General features: G+C 40.5%; 1 protein-coding gene across 1 annotated transcript in view; it reads left to right on the plus strand.

The window, feature by feature from the left end:
- PEPD (peptidase D) overlaps positions 1 to 16183 on the plus strand; it is a 141161-nt gene that overhangs the window by 104804 nt on the left and 20174 nt on the right. The window contains exon 13 of the mRNA XM_040614998.1: positions 15916 to 16100. Within this exon, the coding sequence (XP_040470932.1) occupies positions 15916 to 16100 (185 nt within the window). The remainder of the gene's footprint in view (positions 1 to 15915; positions 16101 to 16183) is intronic.

Below are 16183 nucleotides of genomic sequence, written 5' to 3' on the forward strand. Positions count from 1 at the left end.
CCCTTTTCTTACTAAAGGGACGTAGGAGATAAGACGTTTCTGTAAAAGGCTTTCATAAATCCTTTTAAAGAAATGTGTCTGCTTTGTGCCTTCCACCAAATTCCTTTAAAATGTTTTGGCTGGCTGTTTTAATTGAACACTGAGACAGACAGAAAAACTGCAGTGTCATGCATTGTTGGACTGCTAGTTGAAAGTGGCATTGGATCTCCTGGAAGGCTAGTACTCCGCTGTAGAAAAAGAAATAGAAACACTGACCTTTATAGCATGGTTAGTGTCACATACTTCTCAGACTGCTGAGAAACCCCAGAGCCCCTCAAAGGGGTGGGTGCAAAATGAATGTATTGTTACTGCTGCCCAGAGAAAGCCGCTTCTGTGGGAGAGGCTGCAGCATCCTTCGTCTCGTTGAACAAATCTAATTTGTTAGCTTATTGACTAAAGCACCCGGATCTGCTCCTGGGGGAGCTGGGTACTGTCACAGAGGGGAGCAAGAAGGGATGATGTGAATTCAGCTCTCAAGTGTCTCTTCCCCATATCGGATGGAAAGTTAATGCTGTAGGTCTCTGAAAAAGGAGGCAGAAAAGCTTGCGGGCTTAGAGGCACTAAATGTAAATCCCAGCCCCATCATGGTTTAATCAGATTTTCTGAATTATGGAGCCCTTGTTCATTTTGCTGTTATTTGTGTTTGTCTTCGTTTCCCAGGGTTCCAAAGATCAAAGACAGTCAAGTGACTTGGCTGACATGGCAGTGACCATTCGCAGGGCAGGCTGTGCAGAGTTAGTCCATGCACCAGTCAGCAACTGTAGGAAATGGCATTGCTCTCCAGCTGCAGGACTGGGGCCTTAATTACACCGTGTGGCAAAGGGTCGCAGGGGACATCTAGTTGTTGTCTTCACAAGGTTAATGATTCCTGGAGTCTTTCTCATTGCAAGATAGGGAGCGAGTGCTTTAGGGAGAGTCACTAACCAAATAGTGCGTTACATAACTGTGTTTGTGGAAGGACACACATTTGCTAGTAATCTTGGACATTTTGTGTAGATGTGTGTAGTTCAGAGATTTGCTTCTTTTAATTTGGCTCTCATATGAGCCTAATTGCCTTTCGAGTGAAGTTACTTTCTGAGAGATAATAGACCTCCTAATACTTTTTGTTTATACTTCTATATACAGTTGTCATAATTTTAAAAATACTTCAGAACATTTTATTGTAGAGCAGCATACATCTGACTGCATCCTGTACCTGGTCCGAACATGCAAACAGCTCAAATCACATGTCTGGGTCTCCCTACCTTCCAACTGAAAGAACAGAATTCCTTCTGTGAGCCAAACCATATATTCTGAAAGTTAAGAAATGTTCTCTGTGGGATCATAGCCCAAGTGCAGTGCAGTCATCACAACTCCTGCCACAAACCAAATCTGTTTAAAATAAAAAGGGAGAAAGACACGTTCAGTCTTGCATAAGCAGCTATTTGGAAACTACTGAACATGGACCTTGTATGAAGACAGTGATGCGTGTTGCTGAAGTGAAAGAGTCAAAAAGGCGTGCTTGTGTGGCAGTGGGATAATTGTCTCCTTCCTACAAAGTCAGGCTCATGATCCAAGATGTCAGAGAGGAATGCTGCATTTCTGCTTAGGGGATATTCTTAATACATCAAGTCCATCTGCATTAAATTTACTCTTCCACGGAACTAAAATACAGGGTGAATGTGGAGGATATTGACGCCTCCATTCACTTTGGTGGCTGAGGCATCATCTACTTCTTGCTCAGAACAGTGATTTGAGAAACGATTTGTCTTCACATAGATATTGCACATACAAAGAACTGCTAAAAAAGAGTGAAATTGTAAAGCCAAGTATCCCAGACTTAGAGTATTCCAGAAGTTAGTGTCCTAAGTTGTCTTACTTCTGCTTTGTTTTTTAATTTCATTATATTTACTGGATTGGTTGAGGCACATTAGGTGCACTCCTGGAGCACATCTCCCTGTTTGCTTTCGTCTGAAATGAATTCAGCTCATGCACTCCAGAACTCCACTGTGTAAACCAAAACACAGCAAGTGGGGACAACCAAGAGATTTCACCTCCAAGGATGATTGGAATTAAAATCTCCTTGTAGATACATCCATTGTTTCTCCCTCCTCTGCCTTCATGCAGTGCATGTAACAGGAAGAGCTGAGCTAATGAGCAGCTATTCAGTAATTTGTTTTAACCTTTTGTTCCATATATGGCCCAGAGCTGTTTATTGCCTACTGTTCAAACCCTGCTCTGAATCCAGAATTATTAATGTCCTCACCAGTTTTCCTCAGTGCTCATCATAACAGTATGCAGGTGCTTGGCAGGCAGCAGGGTCACTTTCACATCTTAGCGATGTGGAAGTGTGCAGCAGTTCCTCTTCTGCAGGCAGTGGCAGACAGGCTGGAAAAGCTAGCGTACAAGCTGTCGACTCATTTGGAATTCCAAGATTGAAATTCATCAGACTCAAAATTATATATATTTTTTTTAAGGGAGTTGAACATTGCTTTTGCTCAAACCCCAGTTGTTTTGACCTCTGTTAACAGCTGTGAGTGCTCAGCCTTTCTGCAAATCAGACTCCAGATTGTCAAACCAGACACTGATAAAATGAAAGAAAATTATTAATGAGCAAATGTAACATAAATAAAAATAAAAAATAGTGTTTGAAGCAAGTTGCCTAGCATCCTTCTGGGAGTCTGAGTCTGAGGGAAGAACGGTTGCTAAGTCCCGGTGGCAGCATTCAGGTGCGTTTGCCATGCTTGCTTTTTTGTTAAGCCTCTTGTTTCTTTTCCTGGACACTTTCAGCTTTTGCCAAGAGATGGAAGAGAAGCAGGTATCTTCAGTGGTTTAGCAGGAGCTGTACTTGTCTTGGAGTTAGTCTTCTGGAAATAAGGTAGCCCTAAAACTAAATGGACTTGGGGCTTCCTGTGGACTTGCATCTTGTGGTTGGTAGGAAGCTTTGTTTGGTCTGATGGAAGCTTTTCCACTGGGCTGAGGTACTTCTGAGGCTTTCCTCCATGTGAATTCTGTAGTAACACCTGAATGGATGTGGCAGATCTGCTTGCATAAGGTCTTCTGTCTTTTAGTCAGTTGCCTACATTATAAAATGTAGCCATGGGGTCTATTCCTCTGGTGTCACTGAGAATCTCCATACGGTTTTAAAAGTGTTATTGCAGGACTGAAAAAAAAGCAGCAGCATCAAAAAGGCCTTGTTACTATTGAAATCCCACCTAAAGGAGTAGATGGTCACAGAACTGAAGGGCTGGACTGTAACACGTCAGCACCAAGGGTCCAAGCAAAGCTTGCACAGACATCATCAGTTGATATTGCCTAACTCTGGAGTCCTTGATGCTGTAACCATAAAAATACTGCTTTTAGTGTAGCTCTCCCCCACCCCTGTAATTGCCCAGGCTTAAAAAAGCAAACTGTGGTGGAAAAAAAAGTATTGTGTAGCGCAACGTCAGTAGGTATGAGGCTATATAGTGTAATGGTTAATGGCAGAGATTGAGGTCTCGACTCTAATGTCTGTAGTACCTCCAGCAGACAGCTGTCGTGGTGAGGGTTGAAAGCCTGAACTGCAGGGCTAGATTAGACCTTTTTGTGAGCAAGTTTGACATGTCTGTTGATAGTGAAAGGATCTAAAGAACTTGAAAGGGCACATGTGCATTGTTCCCAAATCCTGTTCTTTATCCCAGTGGCATAAGTTAGATCCAGTGTCAATGTAATAGCTTTATTAACCGTCAGTTGTCATAAGTCACACCTGGGGGACTAGGATTGTTTGCTCTTTGTCGTTAATATAAGTCAGTTCGAAGAAATATGTAAAATAATTGGGTTTGCTGGAAGTCCTTCTACAAAACTTGTAGAAAGCAACCTGTTGAGAAAACATGAGCTAGCTTTGAAGTTAGCCCTACTCTGAGCCATAGTTAGGACCAAATACCCTCCTGGTGTCCCTCCTAACCTAAATCACTCCATGACTCTTCTGAAACATGCAAATGAAAATGTCAGTGCTGTAAGAAAAAGAGATGTTGACAACAGTCAGTTGTGCTCAACTGGCTCTTAGCAGCGGAGGTAGTACTTCCCAAGCCAGCAGATAGTGATGTGCTTCAGTTTCTGTGTATGAACCACATTCATACTTAACCCAGCTTTGAGTATCACTTTGTTCTCATATGGATGCTTTACTGTCAGTGATAATACGAGTCCAATAGCGATTGGGAAGTCACTGTGAAGTGGTTTCTTTTTTATTCTGTAGCAAGTGACTGTGTATTTATACCATGCCCAACCTTTCAAGTGATTTCTGCTATTTATTATGTGGATTATTATCTTAAGCGTTTAGATAATATTAATAATTAGAATTCGATAAATTTAATCCCTATGTTGAAAAGGACAGTATGGTTTCTACATACAGAAAGTTTCTATATACAATTTCTATTTATAGAAACTTCGAAGTTTCTCGAATATATTAAAACTGCCACTGAGTTGAGAGGATATAAAAAGGAAGTATGCTTATCTTTAAGCTTTGCAATTAAAGCTACTTTTGGATTAAAGCACTAGATCATAAACAGAGTCTTTAAGATTAATGAGCTAAATACTGGAGCAATCACATACTTTCTCTTTTCATCCCTTTGCAGTTGCACGCTGGGACCTCTGCACATTCCTCCCTTTCTTCTCTGTAGAGTAACAGAAAGTCACAGGAGAAGGGGAAGGAAAGGAGCTTGTTGTACTTAGCATTCCTGGTACTACTGCAAAACTTGTGTATATTTAAAAAAACAAACAGAAAAACCTTTTTGCGGTCTAAGTTGTACACGTTAGTATTTGGGGAGAGAGGGAGAGAGAATCAAAACACCTCAGTCGGTAAGGTCTATTGTCCTAAATTCCAGTTTTAAAAAAAGATCTTTGTCTAGCAAAATGCTCCCAAGGAGCAGTTGAGTAAGGCCAGGCTGGCAGCCACTCAATTCCCTATCTCTACATTTATATGATTTAAAAACTTGTATATCCAAAGTCCCCATTGAACCAAAATTGCATTCAGACATCAGCTGCGCAGCTGGGAATATTTGCTGATTGATGTTTGTTTGTTTGTTTCAATAAAATGAAAAATAAAAAATAGTTCCAAATATGCACAGAAGTTGTTCATCAAGACAGTTTATGTGCAGTGTGAAAGCTTTCCTCCTCAGGATGCTGACATTACTATAGGGTCTCCCTGTAGGATTTGTTATCTCTGCGTTTTTTTCAAGTTGGAGCTCATGCTCAGAGGTATATGCATATCCCCAAGACCTGCATTTTACTATCTAAGAGAGTGAGTATTGTCTTGCCTTTGGCTCTCTGGCTTTGCTTTTCTGATAAATGTTGTTGAGGAACATCTTGAAAGAAATCTGTCTCAGGACTGACATCTCTGATAATGGAAGATGGAGGTTTCTCCGTACTGGGGCTGGAAGATTCCTTGTTTGTTTATAGCTTTCCCAGAACTCAGGTTTCACTTAAAGACATGGTGTCTTTAAGTTCTTAAATCCTTTCTTCCAGGATCAAAAATCAGCCGTTGCAGATTTCAGTGATGCCAGGATTGTCATATAGTCTTTGAGCAAGAAAGTACAATCCAGTGCACTTCAAACCACTCAAAACCAAGTACAGTCAAAACTATTTCAGGCAAAGAAGTAAACCTTTGTGTCAAGCAAATAAAACATCCTTTTATTAATTATGTAGATAGGAGCTGATCTTTAGAGCCTACCAGGAATGGGTACCCTTTTGCAGTAGGTGCAAAGCAGTAAGTAGTTCCCGAAAGACTAAGGTCTTCTGAGGTAAAGAGGCTGAGGGGGGAGGATTGGACCAAACAGCCAGTGAGCGCAGGCCAGCAGCTTTCTGGCTTGGACTACAGAAAGTTCTCTGTAGCTGATGGTCCCTCCTCTGGCCCAGCTTCAGCTGCCTCACCAGGTTGAGTCTTCCATTTTGCAGCTGGGAGTAGGTGTCTGAAGGTGTTTCTCCCAAGTTAGCAGTAACCCTTCCACTCTGACATTTCTTTCTTGTGTTTAGTAGATTTAGGGCCAAACTCTGTGAGATGCAGAACGATTCAGAGAAAGGCATTACACCCTTCTGTAGGTCTGAGGGCTTCCTTTAAAGATCAGGAGAAAAGGTCCTTGGGAGTTCACTAGAGTGAAACATTACCGCTCCATGGTGTGCCACCTGCCATACGCAACCTTAAAGCCAAGGTCAGCATATTAGTATTTAGGTTGCTGCTGCAGTCGTGCCTGGAGTTTGAGTATTGGCCACTCTTCTTTCTGGTTTCCCCTTGGTGGCAGAGGTCCAAAGAAAGCCTCGTGTGTTTCTAAGTGCAGGATGCTAAAGAAAGTTAATCCCACCTGATCTTGATCTTTATCTTCTGGGCAGCTGTAACTGCACAAGTGTTGAGCTGCTGTGTGAAACCCTATGCTTACTTTTTGTGCCTTTCTGGTATCTTCGATTTTTGTTCATTGGTGTAGCTTCCTAACCATTTGCAATGAAGGGGTCCACCCTAACTAGTTTCCCCTTGTACATCCTTCCAAGGAATGTTGTCTATTAGAATCACAAACCAAAGCAGCTGCTTTATTTTCCAGTGTTTTTGCCTCCTCCCTGTTTGCGTGCTGCTGAAAGATTTGAGTAGTAAAGCTCACGGAGGAAGACACAAGTGCAGGGACTTCAGAGGGTGAACCGGGTGTGGGTTTGTGCAGCAGAATGTAAACTTTGGATGGTGCATACTCCTGAAAACTGTGCCTAAATATTGTGGCACAGATCTTTCAGTGAGACTGTCAGGAGGAGCTAGATTCAGTGAACAAGTTTCATATTATGAACATATTTCATAAATAACCTACTTTATATAACAGAAAATCCTGTGATTTGAATTCAAAGTAGCAGGGTGATTCCCTGTTCTGTATGTCTCTAACAAAAACAGAATAGTGGAGAATTTAGCTCGGGTAGGATAGTACTAAGGCCAAGGATTAGAGTAACCCAAATAATTAACTGTTTAATTGGAAACTAATAGCTAGGGTATTTGACATAACAGATCGTATTCTTGGCAGTTGTTTCTGTTGTGAAGTTGAACAAAGTTGTGCTTAGAACCGTATGCAAATTCAAAATTCGCAACTTCACAGATTACTGCTTCTTTTTGTCCATCACAGTTCTGTAAATTCATCAGAATTCAGATTTGGTTTTGTTTGCTACTAGTTTGGGTACTGCTTGAGAGTAATCGTCCCTGTATTCAACTAGGATTAAAATTTATTATGTCTCAAGAAAATAATCATAATATTTATTCCTTCCAAGTTAAGTACAAGGTTCTCGTTCACATGCAGTGGGTGTTTTTTGCATGCAAGTCATTTGAGTTTTATGTAGTCCAGAGTTGTACTTAGTAGAACACCATATAGGCACACTTGTCTGTTGTGCGGTATAAAAACAGTAGTTAATTTTGATGAATTTTTAGAAAGAAATCAGGCTGTAAACCAGACCTTTTGACAACAGCGCAACAGGGAACACCATCTGTTTTACAGTTTGTATAATTTCAAAATGCCCATATGAATTACTCCCATTCAGGTTGTCATATTTTAGGCAGAGTGCTGCTGATCATTATTAACCTGCTGTAATACCTGAAGCAAAAATATTTTTCTCAGAAATAAAACATTAATGGCAGAAGTTGAAGATCTTATACCAATTCCTCTGAAGAACAAATGCTTTCAGGGCATGTTGTAACCAGTACTTGATATTAACAAATCCTTCTGAATGACACTACAATATGATTTCCCCACCCCCACCACCCCCCGCAGTTAAGAATGTGTTATTGTGTTAAAGACAGATAGGAAAGTAAATCTTGTCAATATATGGTTTAAAAAGCTATTTGTAGTCTGCTCTCTCTCATCTCAATTGAATGGAATTGGCTGTATTTTTCTTCCTAGCTATAATGTTCGTAAATAAGTCTCCCTTTGAATACTAGCTCTCTGAGATTGACCCAGAAAAGGTAGTATAGCTTTCTGTGTTAAGTTAATTCTGGTTTTGTCAGTAGACATGGTTAAAGTATCAGCCACCACTTAGGAAGGAAACTGAAGGATGCACAGACGATACTGACAAGTTGCAATCCTTGATTCTTGCAAGATATTATTAAATAAAAATAGTGTCACTGATTACTGGAGCTCTCATTGTTGGACTTGGAACCTGATCTTGCCCAGAATAGCAGTAACCTATGGCATGAGGTGAAAAAAAAGGCAGTATTTTCTGTCGAATTCAGCAGATCCTCTAGTCCCTCTGTGCAAGCAGCAATCTGTTGAAATGCAAGATTTCAGACTGCGAGTCTGACTGCAAACCTTCAGGGAGCTGCTCTTCCTCACTTGTGACTAACGCACAGGAGCTGACCCATGCATACAGTGACCACTGCGGCGTTAGGAGGACGAAAATAACGCTGAGTTATTTCCAAGTGTATAACACCAGGCACTTTAAAACAGTTGGGTCTTTCTGCCCTGAGGTCCCTCTGGCGTGGAGGTCCCTGGGCAGCTCTTCTGGGGGCAGCGTCTGCAGGAGCGCCATGGTGCCGGGACAAACCCGCAGCTTTCCAGCTCAGCTGAACACAGGCATTTTTCCACTACTTTCAGTGGTTCTTCAATGCTGCCTGTACAAAGCAAATCCATTTAGAAATCTTTGCAGGCTTAGAGCCTAAACTGGCTGTAGGATTTTTAGCCTTTCTCTAGTGAATGAGTTTAGGTTTAAGGCTATTTTTTTTTTTAAATCCTTTTATCCTAATTGTAACAGGTTGTAACATACAATTCTGATTTTAACAGTGAATCTGGGGGGAATCAGCTGCTTTTACGTTGTCTGATGTGCACTGCTTTTCTTCCAGTTGGGTATTCAGGAAATGCACTCGTTATACATTGTAATTTGAATTGAAGTACAAAGTTCGCGAGTCCGTTGATCTTGACACTGCATCAGCTGTAGCTGTCAAGAGTGCAAACTTGCTAGACATAGATTATACTGTTTGCCCTGAATCTTATCTAAACAGAGTCTTTTCTAAGCTTCAAAGATTGTAAGTTTCCACACCACAGTCGCTCCCTCCAAGCACTTCCCTCCTTCCCCCAGTCTTATTCCTCCTCTTTTCAATGTACACCTATTTGAGGGGAGCATGCAGTAAAATCCATAGTGCCTGTCAGCACTGCTCAATCCCAGTGTGCTGCATTTTTCCAGACAGGGAAAAAAAAAGGTTTTCTTGCTCCATCTATTCAAACTGCTTTTCTTAAGGTTTCAGCACTGTTATCTTGATTTTGCCTCTGATGTGTTATAGATCATAATGTTTATAATGGGGAGGATGAGTTTACCCTTTAAAACTTCCATTGTACTGATACAAAAGAACTATATCGGTTCAACCAAACAGCACAAAGCTATTCAGCCTGTTGGAGAAGAGGTCTGAATTTTGGAGGTGGTGGGGAGTCATCTCTTTCCCTTGGGTAACTCCCACACCTGTCAGGCAGGTGCATCTTACTGGGAGCTGAGGGCTGGGTTTTGGAGCAGTCTGTCCTGGCTGGGAGTTGTGTCACTGGGACTCATGGCACAGAGCAGGCTGAAGTCTCGTAATCCCTGCAAGTCAGTACTGCAGGTACCTGCAGGTGTGACACAGCAGCAAATTCAGTATAGTTCCCATCACCTTTTTAGGATGGGAGAGTTAACAGGCTCTTATCGTAGGGCAGCCAGCTGCAGCCATGCCACTGCTGTAAAATAGCCTAAAATTGCCTCCCCGAATTAGATACCCACATAGCCATCTAACGCTGACTCTGTGAGGCTTACAGGTGGTTATCTACACGGGATATAAAGCTTTGAACAGCTCCACTGTTGCTCAGACGTTGTCAGCGTTCAAGTACAGCGTTTTGGTTTCTTACTCTGATTCCTCACCCCGCTGAAGAGTTGTCTTACCTGGTGCTGTGAGAAACCAAGCTCGAAAACTGAGCAACTACTCAGTATTTCACCTGGCGGGCCAAAAGGAAAGCATGATAATCAGAAATCCAACAAATTCTTCTCTAGCACCCAAGTGAAAAGGAAAGAAATAATTGTTTTTAGTATTCATATGATGTTTTGGTTTGTTTTTTAAACTGGGTTTGATTGGAATTTTTAAGGACCTATTGTTTTATGTCTGATATGGTCACTGCGTGTTGGCAGATTGTCATCTGTTCCAGTGCTGGCTCAGCAGGGATTGCGTGTTATGTCTGCATTTCAGTGGCACTGCCAGGGGACGTTGGGCCTTTTGCCCTTCTCTGTGGACACTCTAGAAATTAAATGTAACTTAACCTTAGCACAATTTGGGGAGAAGTTACTACAACCTTGCCATACTCATTTTTTGAGTAAGATTGTGACATCTGTGCTGGCAAAAAAAACCCACCCTACAACAACAAAAAAAACCCTGCTAAATCATTTGTGGTTTAATCATTGTCACATTACAACCACAAAGTACCCTAAGTAGCAGCCAAAAAAATCCTGTTAGGCCTTTTCAGAGCACTTCCCGACCAAAGTGGCTAAATATCACGCAGTAATTCTGAATTGCTTTTTTATGCTTTTTCTACTTTATGTTCTCGAATAGCTTCTAATAAAACATCAGCAAATAGTTACTGGAATGAGAGTATCAGTGAGTTAACAACAACTGAGGAACAGTTTATAGTGTGATGTGTTAGAACAACTCATCTTTTTAATTGTACTGTTTAAAAAGTTATGGTGTGTTCATTAAAAGATAGGGAAGATTTTTGTCCAAAAAAAAAAGAAAAGAATGTTTCTAGTAAAACAAGAAATCAAAAGCTTCCCTATCAGGGGTGTGACCAAGTAGGTCACAGATTATTGCAGGGATCTTTTATGATGTTTCTGAGTCCCTAAAACATGGGACTCGGAAATTTCATTTTAGCTGAAATTTGGTGGGTTTGGCAAACAGATAATTAGAGAGGAAATATTTTCAAGGAAGTAAAACAATACTCATTTTATCTTTTTTTTTTTTCTGTCACAGTAGTATCTAAGAATATCAGATAACATTTAGGTTGATGGGAATAAATTTAGAAAGACCCTTTAATAAACTTAATACATTAAGTTTGCTATTTTTAAATACGGTGCCTCACACATCTGCAAACCTCTGCCATACTGTTTGCATGCTATCAGAAAGCTAATAACCTCTGTAGTTATACGTTGTTCAATTAATCCATGAACTGTCACATTTCATTATCGGACATATCCACTGTCTGGTCGTTCCTGCGTAGTTCATTCACTCTGTATCTCAAGGGATCTCAGATGCTCTGGTTGCTGTTAAAGGTGCTTTTTGTCCAGGCCTCTCGCCCAAGCACAAGCTGCGTGGTAGGTAACATTGCAACCTAACGAGCCTTGGTAACTGAGCTTTCCTGGGGAGCCAGTCAGTGGTTCAGTGACCTGTATTACCTAGTATCTCGTTTGGCAGGGAATTAAGAATGGAGCAGACACATCATCAGCAGATTTTCCTGAGTGCAGACTCTTTTTGGTACAAGCTGTCAAAGTCCAAGGACCCTCCAATCTAGCTTTCTAAACCTCATCTGTCAGTGGACTATAATTGGTTTATAAATTGGCTTAAAGATAATAACGGAACTAACTTTTTTACACAAAAAGTATGTCTGCAACTATGATAAACCTTTTTGCATGAAAAGCATGTCTGCAGCTATGATAAACTTCACCGAAGCTTTAAAATAGTAGTCCTGAATAACATACGAGTAAAACATCCTAGTGGGTGAGTGGTGGTGGGAGGTTAGTGCAGGCTGGTGTTGCAAAACCATCAGCCGTTGCAGTAACTCACATAACTGATGTTAGAGCCACTTGTGTGGAAGTTCTTTTGTTGTGGTTTTTAGTTGTGTTTTAACTGCTTTTTAACTCACTACAAGAATGCTAATATGGTGTTTGACTTGTGCTGCGTCAGCTTGCAACGAGTGACAGAGCTCTCCACCAGACCACCATTAATCCAAAATCTAAAGTGCCTGAACATCAAGTAACCTCCATGAATTAAGGATTCTTTTTGCAAAATGTTGTTCATTCAGCATTGTTTAGTGTTTTGTTTCTTCACATCTGCAACTGCTGTCCTGTTGGGCAGATTGTTCCCTGGCTGCCCGCACAGATACTTGTTTATTATCACTTTATTTGTTTGAACATGTTAAAGCTATCTACATGTAGATGTGTGCACAGGCATCTGAACAGAATGTAGATTTCTCTGTATTTTAACACAGGGATTCACATATCCTCACTACAAGTCCTTCTGGCATGTCCAGATGGTGGAATTGCCCATTGTGTGAGAGCACCAAAAAAGTCTGTTCATGGCTCTGTTAGTCAAGTTAGCTGTGATACTTAATTTTTCCCCCCTTCTCTGCTTTTTGCAATTATTGAAAGTTCAGTTTGTATGTATGAAAATTATATGCAGAATTTGAGGACTTTTGATCTTCGGATATACTTAGCTGTCATTTAAGTTAACTAGTGAGTGCAGACATGCCAGCCAGAGGTAGCTGGGTTTGCACAGACCATTGTGTTATAAATATTCCAATTGCCAGATAAAACTAATACAATTTTAGGTTTAAAATAAATTTGAAGAGTTCTATATTTCTGTTTACTGTATATTAAATGTGTACAACGTATGAATATACATATAAAATGGACTAAGATCTTTCTTGAATTATGATGGCTTCCTTTCTTCAGTAGATTGTGTTCTGTACTTTCAAGTAATTGCCTTATTATTGTGAAGTATTTCTTTCTCTTACTAAAGTTAATGTTTTTAAGATTATAAGGGTACTAGGAAATGTTTGAAGATTTGCGTTTAGACCCTCTTTCTTCATCAGCTTGCCTGTTTTAAAAAAAGAGGGGGAAAGCTGCTTGTACTGTAGTATTAAAGTTTATTCCTAGCATGATGGGAATCAGCTCATATTGAACAAGGATATCATCATCTTTTTTTAGTGAAGACCAGTAAGGTCACTCCACTTAGTTCACTGTCTCTAGTCAGCTCAAATATATCCTCATATTTTGTCTTAGCACACTAGTAGTAGTCTGTGTTTGTATGGCTATATTATACAATGCTTGCCATTGAAGTGGTTTGGAGGGGAGTGCCCTAATAGTGCAAATTATCACCACACTGTAGTCATAATAGAATAAAACGTGAAGCCAGACAATAGAATACAAAATGCAACCTATCTATAAACACTTTTTTTAAAATTAAGACTATTTGAACACCTATTTACTTGTAAAACAAGATGTGTACTATTTAGCAGGGCGCCTCCAGCAATAGCTTCATTTCGCTCCAGCCAGAGCTGTCCCAGTGCTATCTGCAACTTCTGAAGTGTGCATGAGAGAGCTGGAGCTGAAGTACTTCCCATCTCTAACAAAACTGGTGGCACTGGCTAGATGATAAGAATGTGATCCAGAGCCGTTTCGCTGGGCTCTGTCCGAAGCGCTGCCCTTGTTCCAAGAGAAAACCCAAAGCTACGGATTTTCATCCAGCCTCATTATTTATTTCACAGTGGAGTTTTTTGTTGTCCTCAGTCTCTAATGAAATAGATAAGATGAATAAAAACCAAAACAGATGGAAAACGGAGATCTCTGGGCGGGAGGAGGAGAGGGGAAATAGTCATGCTTTTTCTCAATGAGGGAAAAAAAGGAAAAAGTAAGAGGCAAGGGAAGAAGGGCCTCTAATGGATTTGCTCTGTGCCCAGAAATACTCAGGATTTACAATCACAGCAATCTTTTCAGTTAGGGCAGTGGTGTCATTCATTTGCTTTGTTAAACTTCTGCTGACAAATGGATATGTGGTTTTGGTGTTTATTTCTGATCTGTTTAATCTTTGTATGTCTTCCTCAGTTTGATAAAGGTTGCTCTGTCTCTTTAAGTGGAGCCTGTGGGTTTGGATGGAGAGGAATGGTACCAGCACAGCTGTAGGGGGAAGCTGGACTGCAAACAGCAGGCAACTCATCTTCAGTTCTCTCAGGCACCTCATCTTAAGCTGATTCAGAGCATCTGGGATGCTTGTGTTGTGTGTTACAGCAACAGAGTTCTGGCCTTCGTTTATATCAAGAGGGGATGAGACTTCAAATCGTTGACGAGGGTTCGATGTTACGTGTGGCTTTGCAGTCATAGGGAAGAAAATAGCAGGAATGCTTAGCTAAGAAATCATGGGAGAGATCTGCAGAGAAATCTAGTGTCCCCAGAAAGAGTAGGCTTTTAGAGCAGTTAGAGCTAAGTGCAGAAGCTGAACTGGGAGTTACACGCAGAAATTCTGGATTCCCACAATGACAAAATAAACAGGAAAGCAACTGTGATTCAGGAGTACTTCCAGTTTGATATCTATAATGTCAACATGATAGATTGTAATGGTTTCAATATATCATGCAACAGACTGGAGCCTGTTGTGAGATAGCTGTGAAACATAGATTAATCTAGAGAAGTGAAAATTGCAATACAATCAATGTTCAAAAAGATAAATTCTTGTAAAATATAATTACGTTGAACACAGTTGTCAAAAGAACAACTGGTTATAGTTGTACTCTTACTGAAGGAAAAATCTAAATTCCTTTTTAAAGCAGGGAAACCACAAAGACAGCACGTTAACAGTAAGACAGCACGTTTTGTGGGTGAACGTCACTCACTCAGGCACTGTTAGCTGTTGTGAGGAAACAGCAACTGAGGGTGTCCAACGTATTCTGCTGCACACCCTTGCTTGGGCAAGGAACGTGCTTCTTCAGCTGCATGCATGCATGCACCAGGCTAAGAAGTTTGATCACTGAGTAATCTGATGGGGAAAAGGAGGCAGCCTAGAAACGCACGTACGTGCTGAGCTGTTTCCCAGCCAGTGTTAACGGGAGCCTAAAGGTGCATCGGTTTCTGTGCGGACGACATGCAAGACAGAGCAGCTCTTCAGTTTGGTTCCAATCTTTATATTGGAGCCATATAAGACAATTGAATTTTATTTAAGCACTCCTATAGGGTGATTTTATTGCAGCCTTTGAAGCCTCAGTACTTTCAGCAAAAAGTGCTAATGTAATTGTGATATGACATTCATGTTCACGAGACCCTAGAGCTGCGTGTTTAACTGGATTAAAGCGAATGGGGTTTTGGCCTTAAAAATTGCTCGTTTTTTATTTGTTTAATCATGCCAAAATTGAACAAGGAAAATATTCTTCTACTGTACCTTAGCCCTAGTTGTCTTGACTCTGCAACCGCTCTGTTGATGATGACTCAAAGCCATGGTGAACTAATTAAGACAGTACTGTGTTACTAACAAAAGAGCTGCTTTCTTCCTCCCTCCTCCCCCCAGCAGTTTGTCAAAAAAAAATTGTATCCTATACCAAAATAATAGAAATCTAATGTATCCTGGCACTGTCTCTAGTCAACCAACAGTATTTTGTAATGCTGTTTTAGTACGTGTATTAGAGGACTTGTGTTTTACACAGCCCATTAACACAAGGGAGTCATTAATTTCTGGAGAGTCTCTTTGCCAGAAAGATGTGGGCTTTAAATCCACGTACGTAGAAAAGTACTGTTCATCTCAAATGTTCTAAATGGGTATGATCATTACTGAAAATAATAGGATAATAATATTTCGCACTCTGCATTTTAAATAACTGCATTTTACAGTTGACATTCCTTTAGAAAACTCACTGATAACATTTGGATCTGCATTGACATGCTTAGATACAGTGTCTTAACATTTTTTCATGTGGATCTGGATTATAAGGTGCTGTTTGTAGATTTCTGTGCTTCGCATGCATGTTAAGATAATTTTCTCTTGTTTAAAGTATTTTTGGGCTAATGTGGTTGCTCTTTCCACCTTTGTTTTTTATATAAACAAAGGGCATATGTGTTACATCTGCTTTTTGAAAGTCGTCTTTAAAAACTTTTAGCAATAGTTAACTCAGCTGCTTGTTTCTGCTCTCTAAGGGGTCGCCTGGCCTGATATGCACCGTCTGGCTGACAGAGTCCATCTGGAGGAGTTGACTAAAATTGGCATTCTGAAAGGCAATGTCGATGACATGGTGAAGGTTCATCTGGGTGCAATATTTATGCCACACGGACTTGGACATCTACTTGGAATCGATGTGCATGACGTTGGAGGCTACCCAGAGGTTAGTGTTAGTCCATTCTCAATTGCCTTGCAGATTAACCCCTCTCAATTCAATTAGCATTTCTCTTAGTTTATTCATGATTA

This window comes from Falco naumanni, chromosome 15 (assembly GCF_017639655.2).
Source record: "Falco naumanni isolate bFalNau1 chromosome 15, bFalNau1.pat, whole genome shotgun sequence".
Classification (NCBI taxonomy): Eukaryota; Metazoa; Chordata; class Aves; order Falconiformes; family Falconidae; genus Falco; species Falco naumanni.